At 51.2% G+C, this 15848-nt stretch overlaps 2 protein-coding genes across 2 annotated transcripts; one reads left to right on the top strand and one right to left on the bottom strand.

Annotated features, from left to right (window-relative positions):
- Nucleotides 1-404: 404 nt before the first annotated feature.
- Nucleotides 405-5030, top strand: lyl1 (LYL1 basic helix-loop-helix family member). The gene is made up of 4 exons (XM_029851240.1): nucleotides 405-726; nucleotides 1410-2588; nucleotides 3523-3617; nucleotides 4128-5030. Exons 2-4 carry the CDS (start codon nucleotides 2032-2034, stop codon nucleotides 4640-4642), a joined length of 1167 nt encoding a protein of 388 aa, XP_029707100.1. The 5' UTR covers nucleotides 405-726; nucleotides 1410-2031; the 3' UTR covers nucleotides 4643-5030.
- A 1006-nt stretch (nucleotides 5031-6036) lies between these two features.
- On the bottom strand, nucleotides 6037-15567 carry LOC101074140 (uncharacterized). Its single transcript, XM_029851223.1, has 12 exons — nucleotides 15079-15567; nucleotides 14817-14960; nucleotides 13188-13403; nucleotides 12098-12220; nucleotides 10919-11997; nucleotides 10063-10397; nucleotides 9850-9960; nucleotides 9341-9463; nucleotides 8499-8892; nucleotides 8356-8409; nucleotides 7965-8278; nucleotides 6037-7848 (listed from the first exon to the last, which is right to left on the bottom strand). The coding sequence occupies exons 6-12, from the start codon at nucleotides 10393-10395 to the stop codon at nucleotides 6385-6387; spliced, it is 2793 nt and encodes a 930-aa protein (XP_029707083.1). The 5' UTR covers nucleotides 10396-10397; nucleotides 10919-11997; nucleotides 12098-12220; nucleotides 13188-13403; nucleotides 14817-14960; nucleotides 15079-15567; the 3' UTR covers nucleotides 6037-6384.
- Between the last annotated feature and the right edge of the window lie 281 nt (nucleotides 15568-15848).

Here is a 15848-nt window from a genome sequence, read left to right as displayed (position 1 = left end):
TCTGAACTGACCAGCAGACGTAAACCTGTGTGTGTGTGTGTGTGTGTGTGTGTGTATTGGATGTGGAATGGGAGGTGGGGTGGTGGAGGTTCCTTATCTCCAGGCCACAGGCAGCTTTTGAGGCTGTTATCAGCGGCCACCATATTGCACTCGCACATCCTCTTGTCCAGCAGGGAGCGGAAAACTCTCCCTGCCCCCCCCCCCCCCCCCCCATGTCCCACCTCATATTTGCCAGGACCAGGGATATTGTGTCCCGCTGGCAGAGAGAGTGAGAGAACGAAGGGTCGGACAGGCGGACAGTGACAGACAGACGGGGGGACAGGTGGACAGACAGACGGGGGGACAGGCGGACAGACAGACAGGGGGACAGGTGGACAGACAGACGGGGGGACAGGCGGACAGACAGACAGGGGGACAGGTGGACAGACAGACGGGGGGACAGAGTCCAGAGTTTGCCTTTGTCCACCTTGTGGTCCCAACCCTGCGTCTGTCCCTCCGGCCGCTGAAGCTCACGATCGTTTCTTGTTGTGTTAGTGACACGTGTGAGAAGAGGCGTCATGTCACACATGTGAGTGTGACAGAGGCTGCGACAGGAGGAGGAGGAGGAGGAGGAGGAGGAGGAGGAGGAGGACGCTATATACCGAGGAGAGACGCCGCACGCCCGCCCGCTGGAGTTCAACGGATGATTTGGACAGACAGATGTGCCCCACAGCAGCTGAAACATCTGTGAGTACACGTTTAACCTGCCCTCCAACGTCAGACGTCTTTACTCTTTATGGGCTTTATTCTATCCTTTATTTTATTTTGCCTGCTGCCTCGTGTCTGCATATTTTGGGAAGAAGAGTTAACTGTACAAATGTGGTGGATCATATTTTAAAGAGCACAAGTAAAAGTAACTCCAGATGAATTATAACTTCTCAGAGAAGTACAATCGCATGCAAATGTTAAAATAACCTAAATAACAGCTAATCGGGGACGAGCGGAGCACAATTATCAAGAAATCCTGATTAAGGAAATGACTCTTGAATTTTTAAAGCCGTTTACGTTGTTGACTTGATGGGTTATTTCTGGGGTTTTCTGACGTGACTTTGTGATGTTAATCTATAAATGTCTCGATGGTAAAAATGACACTGGCAGTGAAAGACGGAACTGTTCAAAATAAAGACCAGAGCAGCTGCAAAACCCCCAGAAAAAGAAAGAAATAACGCGCAGGGCCGAGCGATCTCGAAACGCAGCGTCCCGCCGTCCAGCTGATCTGTGGGTCAAAATGGAAAAACCTAACTCTCATTTTTAGCCTTTTACATGTCAAGTTTGACCTTTTTTTTTCTGCCTGACCTATTTAGGTTGACTGATACCAAACATGCCGTATATCCTGAGTGCATTCTTTTTCTTTGTCTTTTGTTCAACAGCCTCTTTGATATCACTCCAATCTTCAGTCTGGGAAGTTTCAAACGCTTTAAAGGATTTTGACTCACATCCTCAGAACACACACACACTAAGGGGCAGAATTATTCAGAACGGCCTCCGGAGACCCGCTCACAGGCCCCCGATCTGAGGCTCAGGATGCCTGCAGAGAAGAATGTGACTCAGGCCGCCGTATGACACCCGCCGCCGCTCCGCGTAGCTTCCAGGGACGGCGCCATGGAAACGGTCGCCTGTTAAAGCCCGCGCAGAACCAGCCGGCGTGAAAAATGTCCCACTGGCACCTTTTCACTCACATCCTGGGGATCTGAGGAGACCAGAGAGACGACCGTGTCTTCGGAAGAGGACATCCAATGAGAGACCGTTCAGAGACCACTGCGGTACGAATGTGCACGTGACGCTAACACAGGGAAGAGAGCACACAGCTGAGAAGAACCTGAGTCGGGTACCAGCAAGGTTCCACCATGATGGAGAAGCTGGACCCCGCTGCCACACCTGCCTCTCCCATAGACCTTCCTCGCCGCTCCTCCTCTTCCTCCTCTGAAGCATCTTCCCCAGATTGTGCTTCCACAGAGCAGCACAGCCCCCCCCCGAGGAAGGCGTCACGAGATGCTGTCGGCCACGGCACTGAAGACAGGGGCTGCGTGGACACCCCCCCCCTCCCTGAGCCCTCCTCCTGGGCTCAACACTCAGCACACGGGGACGGACCAGGCCCCCGTGCCTGCTGCCATGGATGCTGATGAAGAGGAGGACAAACCAGGAGGCCCAACATGTGCCGGAGCTCAAACGGACGGGTCCCCGGCTCCTTCCTCTCCGCCTCCTCTTCTCCCCGCGCCGGCCAAGACCACCCCCTGTCCCGTCCCGCTAACAACCGCCACCGCCTCTCTGCCCCTGTCCTCTCCGTCCTCGGCTCTTCCTCCACACATACCGGTCATCAGCCTCGGACACAGCAAACCCCCCCTCCCGCTCACCAGCACCCCTCTGACCGCCCTCCACCCAATTCCTCACCTGTTACACGGGCCCCACGGGGACCTCAACCGCACCCAGCTGGCCTGCCTGCCTGTTGCCCACCCTGGCTCCTCCGTGGGCCCTGCGGGGCCCCCAGCTGCCTCCCCAGGTCCCCTGTTCCCTCAGCAGTACCTGTCGGCTCACCCTCTGTTCAGCAGGTGAGTCGGCCTGTTGGCTGTTATTAACTGGTTATTATCATCAACCCTGAACACTGTCTGGAGCAGATCTGCCCTGTTTCAAACTATTATTAAGAATTTGCCGAGTAGACGAAAGTGAAATAAAATAATTTGCCTTTGAGATATTAAAGAATTAATTAAGTGGAAGTCTGAATTCTCTTAAACCAAGATTATGGAATAATATATGGAATATTGTCATCTAACAGGAAGACAATTAAAAGCACCAGTAGCATAGACCCATTTCTCCCTCACTCACACACTCTCTCACACACACACTCTCACACTCTCTCTCACACACACACACACACACACACACACACACACACACACACACACACACACTACCCTTTCCTTGGGTAAGGGAGAACTTTTGTTGGCAACAACGGGGTTTTTTTGTATCAGAGGAAACCTCAAACTGCAGGGATTTCGTGACATCCCATCATGATTAATGGTTGCGTGGTTGTGTGACGTTGACAGCAGGATGTGTGCAGTTTTAAGGCAACTTCACATTTGTCACCCCAACGTTCGAGCATTAATCATATTTTGGGCGTACCAAGAAAGCTGAGGGTTGATGCTACATTTAGCCGCTGGCTACATTTAACCGATAGCAAGAGCATTGAACAGAGGTTCTTCATGGTTAAAAAAGCCCCCCCCCCACCAATGCTTATCTACTCTGCTCTGTTTCACCATCTGTCATGGAAGTCTGGGACTCCGGTTCCCTTCTCACGCCTCTGTAGCGTGTTTATAGCAGGAATCATTGATCTGAAGCAGCAGGTTTCATGAGCTAAATCTCGGCATGAACCAATCGGGATCCGACCACAACAAACCACTTCTATGCTCCTGCAAGAGCTGCCGTCACTAATTCAGCTCAATTCATGGCGCTACATAAAAAACGCTCCTTGTTTTTCCTCTGTAGTTCCTACCTGGGCCCCTCGGGAGGGAATTACAGCCTCCTCAACAGCCGGATCAAGCGGAGAGCCTCCTCACACCTGGAGATGGAGATGAGCGAATGTGAGTTTCTGATTCAGACACCTTCACGTCTTCTCCTGGATCCTGTGAGCCGTCCCGGTTCCTGCCACAGATCAGCTGTTAGATGATGGCAAAAACCGTGGCAACTGCAGCTCAACAAAACTAACCCGTGCACAGTGGTGCCTGAGTCCGCTGTGTCCCACTCACGGTTGCCATGGTGATTCTCTCTTGGTGAGACGATGCCGTAGATGCTGAAACTGTTTTTCCTCACTGCAAGAAGCGACAAAAATGCCTGACGAGAGCTCGAGTCATTCTGTAGTTAATATAAATGTCAGTAGAGCGCTAGAAGGTCTTGGCATGGAGATTATGGTCTGGATTTGAGGTTCTCAGTCACCCAGGTCAGGGTCGTTCTGGTGGTTGAATCATAGCAGCTGGACTGTTTGAGTTCCACGACGTGCTGATGTCAAATATGCTGCATCACTCTGAATCCGCTGGTCTTTATCTTCCTGTTTATACCCCCCCCCCATAAGATTTTGTTTCTGTGTCTAACAGGCCCTCCTCAGAAAATCGCTCGCCGGGTCTTCACCAACAGCCGCGAACGCTGGCGACAGCAGAACGTGAATGGGGCTTTTTCGGAGCTGAGAAAACTCATCCCCACGCACCCCCCCGACAAGAAGCTCAGCAAGAACGAGATCCTGCGTCTGGCTGTCAAGTACATCAACTTCCTGGTCACTCTGCTCAACGACCAGGCGCAGGACAAGAGCAGGGACTCGACCGAGCACCAGCGCGGGGACGAGAGCGCCGCCAAGCTGGGCTCCAGCAGCAGGAACCCGCAGGCCGGCCCGCCGTCCCCCGCCGCCCGTCCCGCCATGGCCAACGCCAACAGGGACAGAGACTCCACCGACTCGGTCGCCGCTCTGGCGAACTCGCCGTCCACATCCAGCTGTTATGGCGACACAGACAGCGAGGAGGGCTTCGGGACAAAGACCTCGCTGGTGACTCACGACATCCTGGGGAAAGTCAAGGGCCAGATGAGGATGGTGGTCGCCACGAGCGACGAGCGGTGACGACAAGAGATCAAAGGAGACGGATCTTTACAGATATTTGATGCGTGTTTCCTGTAGTGGCGTGCAAAGATTGCATTTGAAGCAGATGGATTGTGAAACGAGCTTTGACTGCACCACTTTGCTCGGACATTTTTCTGCCATGAACTATGCAGAGACGAGCAGAGATCCTTTTAATCTGCACCCCAGCCAGGACTTTGGTGACGATGGACACGTGAAAAACCCGAACCTGTAATCGCGCAGCGTTCCTGCAGCTCTGTTCTGAGCCGATCCGAGTCGCAGTTTCCACTGTTCCTGCTGTTATTGTCAGGCCAGGGTCACCTGACCCGCCCGATGTTGCGACACACTTGCGCCAGACAGAAATAAAGTGTTTAAGTTTGCTGTTCCTGAATTAACATCCTCTTATTGCGCTCTCGAGACTGCTGCGCGTCAGCACAGTTTCAACACACACACAAATGTTTTGCCGTGTTTGCCGAAAGTTTGGGGAACATCCGCGTATCCAGTGGAGCAATCTGCGGAACGCTCGCACACGTGAGGGCGCTCGCTGTATTTCCACACCTCTGCAGAGGTCCAGACGTCACGCAGAATTTAGTGGGAGCAGAATTTAGTGGGTGAGCAAAGAGTTGTGGGCAGAAAACTGGCGAAAGTGAGCAGAGTGTGCGGTCGAGAGCGAGGAAGAGGAGATGTGGATGTTGGAGCGCGGTTAAAGATGGGGCAGCTTTGGTAGCAGGATGGTCTGTGAGCGTGGAAGCCTGGCAGCCATGAGCGGGAGCTGCCGCCTCTGTGCCCGTGTGGTCGCTGCTATCAGGCGGCCAGGAAATGCCTACAGTTAGTGCTGTCTCATTGACGGCCAACGAGTTTCCTGGTGACAGTGTGTGTGTTTGTGTGTGTCAGGACGTGCTGGCTGGTAACCGATGTGGACAGAGGAAAACCAGAGAAGAGACAGTCACCAGGATGCTCTGGGAACCTTCACACACCCAGTTTCGGGGCCACAAAACAGGAAGTGGTGCTTTCACAATACATACGGTCACCTCTAGGCTCATGGCGTTCCTCTCCGACACGCCCTGAAAAACAGCCGTTGCAACTAAACGGCTATAAACTAATGCTGCACCCATGTTGGGAGTATTAAACTCACTCTTGTTGTGCTGCTACAACAGTTCTTACAGGACTGTTTACGCTCCCTAATCTGAGACCAACGAGGGCGATTCTCGCCAGCCTGGCTGGACAGATAACGTTCACGCCTCCGTTCCACTGACGCGGCCCCCTCACAACCGCTTACTGGTGTATCTGTATTTAACCAGTCACCTCCAGACTAAACCAGCGGGTACAACTTAATGAACACTAGAACTATAATTGACCCTGTATGGCGACACGGACATTTAAATGAAACGTTTGAATTAAAACTGGAAACAATAGAGGGTCCTTTAATGTTGCTGGGTTAGTTACATACGGTAAAATGAGCAGAATACGTGAAACACCTCTATATTCTTATTGATTTTTACACTTTGCGTAAAAGCACCAACATTATTTGCTGATTTACCCATTTAGACACATTCATTCATTCACTCATCAGCCGAAGTCATGAAAACCATTAATTCATGTTGAACAAAGGTTAGAGGCATATTCTGAAAACAACTTGCATTAAAGCCCTTTAAAAAGGAAAGAAACATGAAAGAAGACTGATTAAAGCTTCGATTTATGTACAAGACGAATTCAAGATATTTAAATGACAAATGTTCCGACTCTCATTCACTTTTTAACACTTTCCCTCCTTTTTGTACCACAGAGTTCATGCTTTTGCTCCCCGCCTCGCTCACGCCGTCCGCGGTGCCGTCCCTCCCCCCCGACGCGCTTCTGCTGCTCAGCTTCCGTCTCCCCACCTCAGTCACAGCCGATCCAGCAGCCGCCCCCGCCGCTCCGCCGACAGCACCGCCCAGAAAGACGCCAAGCACCAGACCCAGCAGCGCGCCCAGCATGACGACCACGGGCACCCGCCGAGCAGCATTTCCAGCTTTCTCCCACACCGAACTCTCGGCTACCATCTTGGCCCCCGCTTTGGCCCCGGACCCCATCTTCCCCCACAATGGGCTCTGTGCCACCGTCTTTGCACCGGCGCCGATCCCTGCTCCGACCCGCACCGAGCCGTCCGCTACCAGTTTGGCCCCCGACCCGACTTTCCCCCAGACGGGACTGGCCGCTGCTGCCTTGGCTCCAGATCCGACCCAGGCAGAACTCTCGACCACCACCTTGGGAACTCTGTCTCCCACTAGTTTGGACATCTGACCGGCGCTTGACCCCACCCTCTCCCACACGGGGCTTTCAGCCACCATCTTCTGGATGTTCTGCGCTCTGCTCCCCACTGTTGCCCACACGGGGCTATTCTTCACCCTTGTCGCGCCGCTGCCGACGCTTCCAGCACCGTTGGACACGAGCTTGTAGAAATGTTGAGCACAAGGCTGCATTTTCTCCATGACGGACTGAACGAGGGAGGGGGACAGGTGTGACAGTGAGACGGGAGGGAGGCTCTCGATATTTACCGCTTTAACACTCATCTCCGCCTCGTCCCTCGTTTTCTCGATCTCGTCCTCTTTTACTTCCTCTTCTTCTGCCTCAGCCAGCGGCTGCAAGTAGGGATGGAGGACACGCCTCTGAGAGCCGAGCTGCCTGACATCTGCTCGCCCCTCTTCCTCTACTTCATTCCTCTTTCTCTCTCTGACTATCTCCATCTGTCTCTGCCTGACCCTGTCCTCGGCCTCCTGAAAAGCGGGACAGGAGTAGCACTGTCCACCAGCTTCCTGCACCGTCTGCTCCACGTTCTCCAACAGCTGAGACACGTTATTTTGATGCTGCAGATCACTTCCCCACTCCAGCACATGAAACCTGTCCCTGCACTTCTCCACAAGCTTTAACAGATCCCCCCGCTGACCGGCAATGTACGCCTCCACACCACCGCCGCTCTTGCTCTCCTTCAGTTGGTCGGCGTGAGTGAACAGAACAATCGTGTGTTTCTGAACAGCTTCGGGGCCAAAAACGGACTCCAAAGCTGCCAGAGCCTGCAGCTCAGTCTTTGCAGGCTGGTCTAAGGGGACGCAGAAGAGGAATACGTGAGGACCGGGACTGGACAGAGTCACGCAGGCGGAGATCTCGGCCCGCACCTCGTCTGGAGTTCTCTCCGAGTTGAACCAGTCTGGGGTGTCCACCACCGCCACCTGCAGGCGAGGAGGAGGAAATACAGCGTGAAGAGTCCATTCAAGGCTCATTTCTACGTTTCATGTCACGATAACGTAAAAATAAAGTAAACATGACAGCTGTTTTTACTGCTTACCCGTCTTCCTTCTACCACATTCCTCTTTTTCTCACAGGCCTTAGTGACGGCAGTGAGGCTTTCGGGGAGGGTCTTGAACTCCTCCTGCCCCAATATGACGTTGCCAGCTGTGCTTTTTCCTGATCCAGATCGCCCCAGCAGCACCAGGCGTAACTCCGGAGCGGATGAGACAGTGGGGAAGGAAGAGGATGAGGAGGAGGAGGTGGCTGATGAAGATGGTGAGGAGGTGGAAGAGGAGAACACAAGGAGCTGAGAAGATGAAGTCAGCGACACCTCTGAGGGTCCATCTTCAGCACCGCTGAATCGATAATGGCCTGATAAAGTGAAGTTCAGTGATGAACATTTGGAACCCTTTCTAATCATCAGAAGCAACATTTATAGTCTTACGTACCCGTCTGGCTCGGAGGTGGTTTCACTTCAGGTTTTTGGGAGAGAAGAGCTCCTCCTACACACAAACATAAGCGGTGCCATTTTGATCTGCTTGTGGAACTTTCAGAAGTAAAATGAGATGGAGCGCACGGTGCCACGTCTTACCTGACTTCAGTCTGGGACTGGGGCTGCTGGTCACCTCCCTCTCATAAGGAGACGCTGGCTGATGGTCGGCATAAAGTCGGTTGTGCACATGGCTCAGACCTGCTCCGGCCTCCATCCCATTCCTTTCTCTGTCCATGGAGGTGGTGCACTCCTCTGGTCCATCACTACTGCACTCCTCTGGTCCATCACTACTGCACTCCTCTGGTCCATCACTACTGCTGTGTGGTTTGGCATCACCGAGGTGTTGAGAAGCTTTGCTCTCTTTTCGCTGCTCCTTTTGAGCTCTGTATTCCTCCATAAGCTCTTGTTTTCTCTCCTTCACTCTTTTTTCCAGCTGCCGTTCCTGGTCTGTTTTGATGTGGAATTCTCCACTTTCCCTCACCATGCTGTCCACCTGTACGTGCATGAAAAGGTGTTGCTGCTTATCCAATTACAAGGATTTAACTGAAAACCCTCCCACCCCATAATTATGTAAGACCTGTAAGAATGTGACCTTTCAATAGGCTGATGACATGACTGAAAAATATACCTTCTTATTTGCCGACTGATTGGCATTTGCTTATTTAAAAGATGATTATTTCGGTTTTTCCTGCCTACACACATATCAGGAACTCGTTGTGCTGCAACTAAGCACCAGCAGAGAGGGAGTTTGACCCCCAACCCCTGAATAATAATCAGTTCCTCAGGCAAGTCAAGGTTCAAGCCACATTTACTGGATAAATATGTAATGTGGAATTTCATTATTCAATCTATGTGGAACATTTTTAGGATAATCAAACAACACTGTTTTTAATGTTGGCGGTTCGGAGCGCTCCTTGCAGGGCCGCGTTCCAGCTTCTTACCTTCTCCAGCAGTTGCTGCACCTGCTCCCTGTTCTGCTGCTGACGGTTGTTGAAGACATGGTACCTCCCCCCACACTGAGCAATCAGCCCTCTTAGCCCTGGGGGTTGTTTCTGCAGGTATTCCTGTAGCAAAAAGGTCGTTTTAAGTTGGGTCGAATAGTGACCGAAGCAGAGCGGAAGGCACGTCTGGTCGGTCGCTTAATCACATTTGAGAGAATTCAAAACATGGTTTTCTGCTCATTTTTGATATGTGATTTATATCTGAGGCTGAAGCACAATGTGTATTGGAGCTTGGCTGTTATTACATGTTGAACTATGGGTCATTTTGACTGTTAAATACGAAATAAAGCTGAACCACATCTAACGTGCGCTGGTCAGCTCATTTTACGACACTTGGCAATATAATCAAATGAAATCGTTAGCTTAATTATTAAAGATGAAACTGGGAATAAAAGTATGTTGAAATGTTCTTATGGAGCACGCGGACTATCTGAATTTATTTGAAATACCTCTGCTTTCAATCTCATTAAATAGTCTCCACAGGTCAGCAGGACTATGGTGTGACCCAGAACCTCCTCCCCAAACAGCTCCTGCAGCTCTGCAGGCACCTGACTGTCCATCTGACAAAAGCAGGGAGAAGCTTTTCACCAAAGACGCATTAAAGGAAGACTCGCTCCCTCATATGTTGGGACGGCTCACGAGCAGATCAGACAAAGACCCACCTCTGTGAACTGGTTGACAGGCACCAGCAGGAGAACGGCATGAAGGCTTGGTGCTACCAGGGTCACTGCCCTCTGCGTCTCCTTCCTAACGCTCTCCTCCATCTTGCCTCCAGACCAGTACCACCTCGGTGCCTCCACAAGCCTGACGTTCCTCTGATCGAATGTCCCGCTCCGAAGCTGGCAGCTCCTGGAGCTGCTGACAGAGACGGGGGACAGCTGACCCAGGATGGTGTCTGCCGACGTCGTCTTGCCACATCCGATGTTTCCCAGCAGGACGAGCCTCACCTCGGGCCCCCAGGACCCATAGGGACTCCCTGTCCTGTGTCCACTCATGGCTGTGGGGGGAAACACGTGTTAATGCCCAGTAAAGCTCAACGTTCTGGCTCCATTAAGATCCGATACCTAAAGAGTAGAAATCCAGACTTCTAAACTTTGATATCTGCCTCATCTCTTTGATCATTACGAGGATTCCAACATTTCTTTCTATTATATTCTCACCTGTTCCTGATGACTGGACAAGGAATGCCATAAATGATATTAGCAGCCACCTAAATGAAGCTTTTGTTCCTTCTTTGCTCTGATTGGATCTCAACATTTGCCACACCTCAGCCGTCCTGTCCAACTACATTCTCTTTAGTGATAACTTTAATCATTTAGGAAACGCAACACCTTCTTCTGCAAATGTAAAGTTAGAATCAGCACTAAACCAAACCTGTAAAAACGCCACTTCTGTCTATTAACACCCGCAGCTGATAGATGGCAAATAAAAAGTAAAAACCTCAAATCTGCTGCTTTAGCAGAACTCAGCCCGCACATGTGTCCTTTATTAGCTCATAAATAAGAAACCACACTCAGCTGTTAGCAGTCGCTGTCTTCTCGTCTTCTGCGTCCCCGTTTGTTCAGCTGCTCCTCCAGACGAGGGCCGTGTGGACGTCGACTGGCTAATCCCGACTGAAACCTGCCTTCTCAGGTGAGCACATGCCTCACCACTCCCAGCCGGGACCTCGTGCACATATCAAGACGCACGAAAATGTGGTTTTGGTTTTTCTTTTTTCACACACAACAGGTTCCTTTGTCTACATACTGCCAAACATTCCAGGACGGGGTGGAGGAGGTAGGTGACGGGGCAGCCGGGAATCATTTCGCCTTGATTTTACCTCCATAATTTAATGCTAAGCCGTAGCGCGCGCTAAGACCAGGGAGTTTCGGCTCTTATTTAGTCTTAGAAGCTAAAATTTGGTTGGTGTGCTGTTAAAAGAATCTTGGCTTTAAAACTGTTCTACACAGACCAGTTTCTGTCTGAGCCGTGACCTGGTTATGGACTGTGGGCGGGGCTAAAGCGAGCTGAAAACCTGTGGTATGTAAAAGGACTGTATCCTGATTCCTGACTGTAAAAGCTGTATCACCACGCCTCAGCTTCATTCCTTAAAACCATTAACCTGTGAGGTTCTGCAGGTTAGATGCTCGGTGTGCCGGGCAGGATTAAAACTGAAACTTGCGTTTGTTGTACGGTAACCTCACAGCAGAAGCAGACGCAGCATCTATGAGCGGCCAAGCCTAAACCCTGCTCTCCATGCCCATAAACGCTTTCTATTTGTTCCATCTCGTGGCAGCGGCCACCGTCTAAGGTGCGTCTTTGCTGGTTGGGAACCCCAGCATAAGCATGATGTGAAATCCCATAATTACAGGTCGACGGACAGAAAATCAAAGGTGTCTGTTGAGTGAAAGGCCAAAAAATCTCCAGACACATCATTTCAGCGAAGGAGCAAAGCCGATGTATTTAAGCACCTCATCTTAAGGGAAGAGGAACAAAAACAACTTTTCACAAAAGCAATAATTTAAAGTCCTCCAGTGTTTCCGAAGGTGCTGGTCAGTGATCCTGAGGGTCACTTACATCCCCGGCATCAGATAGGCGATGTTTTCCAGAGTGGAGGCCTTAAAATGCAAAAGGTTCAGATGTTGCCTGCACGTCTGTATCCAGCAGAATTTGGAGACATCTTAAGGAGGAAACAGGTGGCGTGGACGCTGCTCTCACCAGGGTGTGCTGAGTGCAGCGTCCCAGCTCAGGTATCTCTGCAGTGAGGACGGTGAGCGGAGCCAGGGCACAGAGCAGCGAGTCCAGGAGGAGGGACACGCTGTTGGACACGCTCACCCACTTCTGCAGCAACGCAAGGAGGCAAAGATCAGCTGCAGCTGAACATGCAGGGAATTCCCAACATTTCTGACCAGTTTACAGCAGCTGGAATCTGACTGGGCTGTAGTGGGCTGGGCTGTAGTGGGCCGGGCCGGGCTGTAGTGTGCCGGGCCGGGCTGTAGTGTGCTGGGCTGGGCTGTAGTGGGCTGTAGTGTGCCGGGCCGGGCTGTAGTGTGCCAGGCTGGGCTGTAGTGGGCTGTAGTGTGCCGGGCTGGGCTGTAGTGTGCCGGGCCGGGCTGTAGTGTGCCAGGCTGGGCTGTAGTGGGCTGTAGTGTGCCGGGCTGGGCTGTAGTGTGCCGGGCTGGGCTGTAGTGGGCTGTAGTGTGCCGGGCTGGGCTGTAGTGGGCTGTAGTGTGCCGGGCCGGGCTGTAGTGTGCCGGGCTGGGCTGTAGTGTGCCGGGCTGGGCTGTAGTGTGCCGGGCTGGGCTGTAGTGGGCTGTAATGTGCCGGGCTGGGCTGTAGTGGGCTGTAGTGTGCCGGGCCGGGCTGTAGTGTGCCGGGCTGGGCTGTAGTGTGCCGGGCTGGGCTGTAGTGTGCCGGGCTGGGCTGTAGTGGGCTGTAGTGTGCCGGGCTGGGCTGTAGTGTGCCGGGCTGGGCTGTAGTGGCCTGTAGTGTGCCGGGCCGGGCTATAGTGTGACGGGCTGGGCTGTAGTGGCCTGTAGTGTGCCGGGCCAGGCTATAGTGTGACGGGCTGGGCTGTAGTGGGCTGTAGTGTGCTGGGCTGGGCTGTAGTGTGCCGGGCTGGGCTGTAGTGTGCTGGGCTGTAGTGTGCTGGGCTGTGCTGTGCCGGGCTGTGCCGGGCTGTGCCGGGCTGTGCCTACTTGAAGCGAAGCTTCATTTATACCACCAGTTCCAACTCTTGACACGTTCACATCATGACCAATAATTCAGCATAATAAACATTTTAAAATTCAAATTCCATTTTGCTCACATTAGTCCCCTTTAGATGGAGGCCAATCAGGGACAAGGCCTCCCCCAGCAGGTGTAGGTGAGCTGCGACACTGACAGGATTCCATTCTGAAGCGCACGTGGTCCCGAACGGGGGTGTGAAAGCATCGTTGGCTGAAGCGATTGGACCACACGTGTAACCGACTGTGTTGGACCGTTCCCGACCCCCCCAGTACCCAGACATGGAGCTTGGACTGGTCTGGGGGAAATCGAGGGACAGACAGGGCGATGTTCAGCAGGCAACACAATACCGCCCCCTGCTGTTCAGAGCATAAACGACGACTTCTGTTAAATTTCTGTTCCTGTTTCTCACATTTGTAGATGGAACCTGGAATATTTTTGAGAAGAAAAACAAATATCTTAACACCAGTTTAGGGGACAATATGTGACATAACTGTTGTGTGTGTATATAAGATAACATCATTTTCATGTGTATATATACACACACACACACACACATATGTATTCATACATATGACACACAGGACCTGGGACACACGGGCTGGATGAGCCTGGAAGAATCCTAGATGATAAACAACGGCTCTTTTCCATTCTAGGGTCTGTAGCAAATCATTACCATGAGATTTACACGATTCATCATCGTGGTTGCACCTGATATTTACTGGAGACACACTAAACTTAACGTAGCGTGGTCGGAATGACTGATGGGAACGACAGCGATGTACACACCTGTCTCACACGTGCAGCTGAGCGTCCAACCACTCAATCACCCAAGCCCTAATCCTACTTAAGACCTTCTTGCAGGTAGGGATTTAGTCTGCATAAACAGAGCATGCACACACACACACACACACACACACACACCCACACACACACACACACACACACTTTATGTTATCAAACAGGTCTTGTGTATCCTGAAAAAGGAGCCAACTAGCACAGGCCCATTAAGCCAAATGACTTTAACGAGTCAGCTCAAATTATCAACACATCTGCCATTAAGGGCCAATGTTGATCAGTCCAACAGAACAGAACCCGTCTTTGGAGCGGCTATTGTGGAACCGATCCGGTGGTCTGGCACAGACCAGCGGGCACAACCACCAAGTGTCAAAGGTCAAAGTGCATCTAAAATATAATAACTACTGTAAATAGCACTCAGACTGTTCAGACAACAGGCAGGTGACAGGGGCCACAGGACGGACTGTCCCCCTGGTAGCAGTGGCCCCTGGTCTCTTCAGCGCCCCTGTGGCTGCCACCAGGGGTCCCACTGACTCCCACCATGACCCAAGCTGGTGCTGCTCAAACCCTGCACCACACACACACACACACACACACACACTTATTGCTGTTATTTAGCGAGGAACGTAATGGAATCCCAGGTGAGGTCAGCAGGAATCTTCAGTTATTCCAGCTCCACTGGACCGGGCCCACACAGCTGCCACTGATCAGTCACACTGGTGATGGGGGATAAAGATCTCTGGAAGCTTCTCTGCACCACTGAAATGGCTCCTTGATGTGTATCTTTTCACTGAACCCACACATTTATAACAGACCCGATTCTCATGGAGCGGCAACATTAAAATCTCAGAGCAGACCTCGAGAGTCGATGTTCTCGTTAAAATACACCCGTCTAAACCTCAGAATAGCTCACCTCGTTATGGTCGTCTGAACTGAAGTCCTCAAACTCGGACTCTAGTTCCTGCAGCTCCTTTTAATCCAGGAGGAAGCCTCTGTAGGAGCTTCTTCCTTCTCTGGGGCCCACCTTTTGTCCACCCGCCTGTCCTCCATGATCCATCTACAGGTAAACGTCCACAGGCGACAGTGCTTCAGTCTGACATTCCAGAGCTACAAAAACAGTTTTAATTGCACTTTATATTAATGAGAATTACACCTTTTAAACACTGTTTATTTACCGTCAGAAATGTGCTCTCAGCTAAAGAACCTCGCGTACTTGTACTAAGTGAACTCTTAATACAAAGAAAACACTCCGTCCAAATCAAAGTATAAAGGTGTCCAGACAGTTAGTGCCCGTTAAACACACAGACGCGTTTTTAAATCTCGCCGAAATTAAATGTACGTCTTTAGTGCAGGGGGGGGAGTCAGTTCATGGTCAGATAATTAGGACACATGTGAACCCAGAACCCTTCGTTTAACCGGGTTAACGCGTCCGTGAAATCTGCTGGCTCACGCTTAGCGCTTCCGCTCCTGCGCCTCCGGAATCTGCTGACTCATGATTCGCGCTGAACCATTGTGTTGTTCCTTTAAAAACATTACCAACCGGTTCGAAAACTTACGTTGATCCTTTTGCCTCCCTTCAATAAAAAAAAAACATAAATTGGCCATCTTACTTCTCAGGTTTGAAGCATAATCTACATTTAGGGCCCTACTGCGTATAAAGCCTGAAGTGGATGATTGACAGATGGTGTAAATCCAGTTTACAATCTGCAATCTAGTGTGGTTATTGCACTTTCATTGTATAAAACCCTTACGTAAGGCTGCAGGCTCTAAGGGTCAGAAATATTCAGACACAGCATTATTTTAATTTAAAGCTTACAAGATTTAATTAAACTCTTTCCTTTACTGTGTTGCTGTGTATATTATGTGCTGTTTGTGCAACACGCGGAGCCTGTACCACCTCTAAAAACACGAAAATGCTGTTAAAATGGAGCCGTGGTGAAAGAGC

The sequence above is a fragment of the Takifugu rubripes genome, chromosome 17 (assembly GCF_901000725.2).
Source record: "Takifugu rubripes chromosome 17, fTakRub1.2, whole genome shotgun sequence".
In the NCBI taxonomy this organism is placed as follows: Eukaryota; Metazoa; Chordata; class Actinopteri; order Tetraodontiformes; family Tetraodontidae; genus Takifugu; species Takifugu rubripes.
Note: the sequence above shows the minus strand (reverse complement) of the source record. Positions and strands in the feature narration are given on the sequence as shown.

What these genes read in the sequence shown, in the direction of transcription:
- LOC101074140 (XM_029851223.1), bottom strand. Translation starts at nt 10,395, where the DNA reads ATGAGTGGACACAGGACAGGGAGTCCCTATGGGTCCTGGGGGCCCGAG. An exon ending in TGCAGCAACTGCTGGAGAAG is followed by an intron (nt 8,893 to 9,340) that starts GTAAGAAGCTGG and finishes ATGCACGTACAG; the next exon opens with GTGGACAGCATGGTGAGGGA. An exon ending in ACCACCTCCGAGCCAGACGG is followed by an intron (nt 8,279 to 8,355) that starts GTACGTAAGACT and finishes TCACTTTATCAG; the next exon opens with GCCATTATCGATTCAGCGGT.
- lyl1 (XM_029851240.1), top strand. Translation starts at nt 2,032, where the DNA reads ATGCTGTCGGCCACGGCACTGAAGACAGGGGCTGCGTGGACACCCCCC. An exon ending in GCTCACCCTCTGTTCAGCAG is followed by an intron (nt 2,589 to 3,522) that starts GTGAGTCGGCCT and finishes TTTCCTCTGTAG; the next exon opens with TTCCTACCTGGGCCCCTCGG. An exon ending in GGAGATGGAGATGAGCGAAT is followed by an intron (nt 3,618 to 4,127) that starts GTGAGTTTCTGA and finishes TGTGTCTAACAG; the next exon opens with GCCCTCCTCAGAAAATCGCT.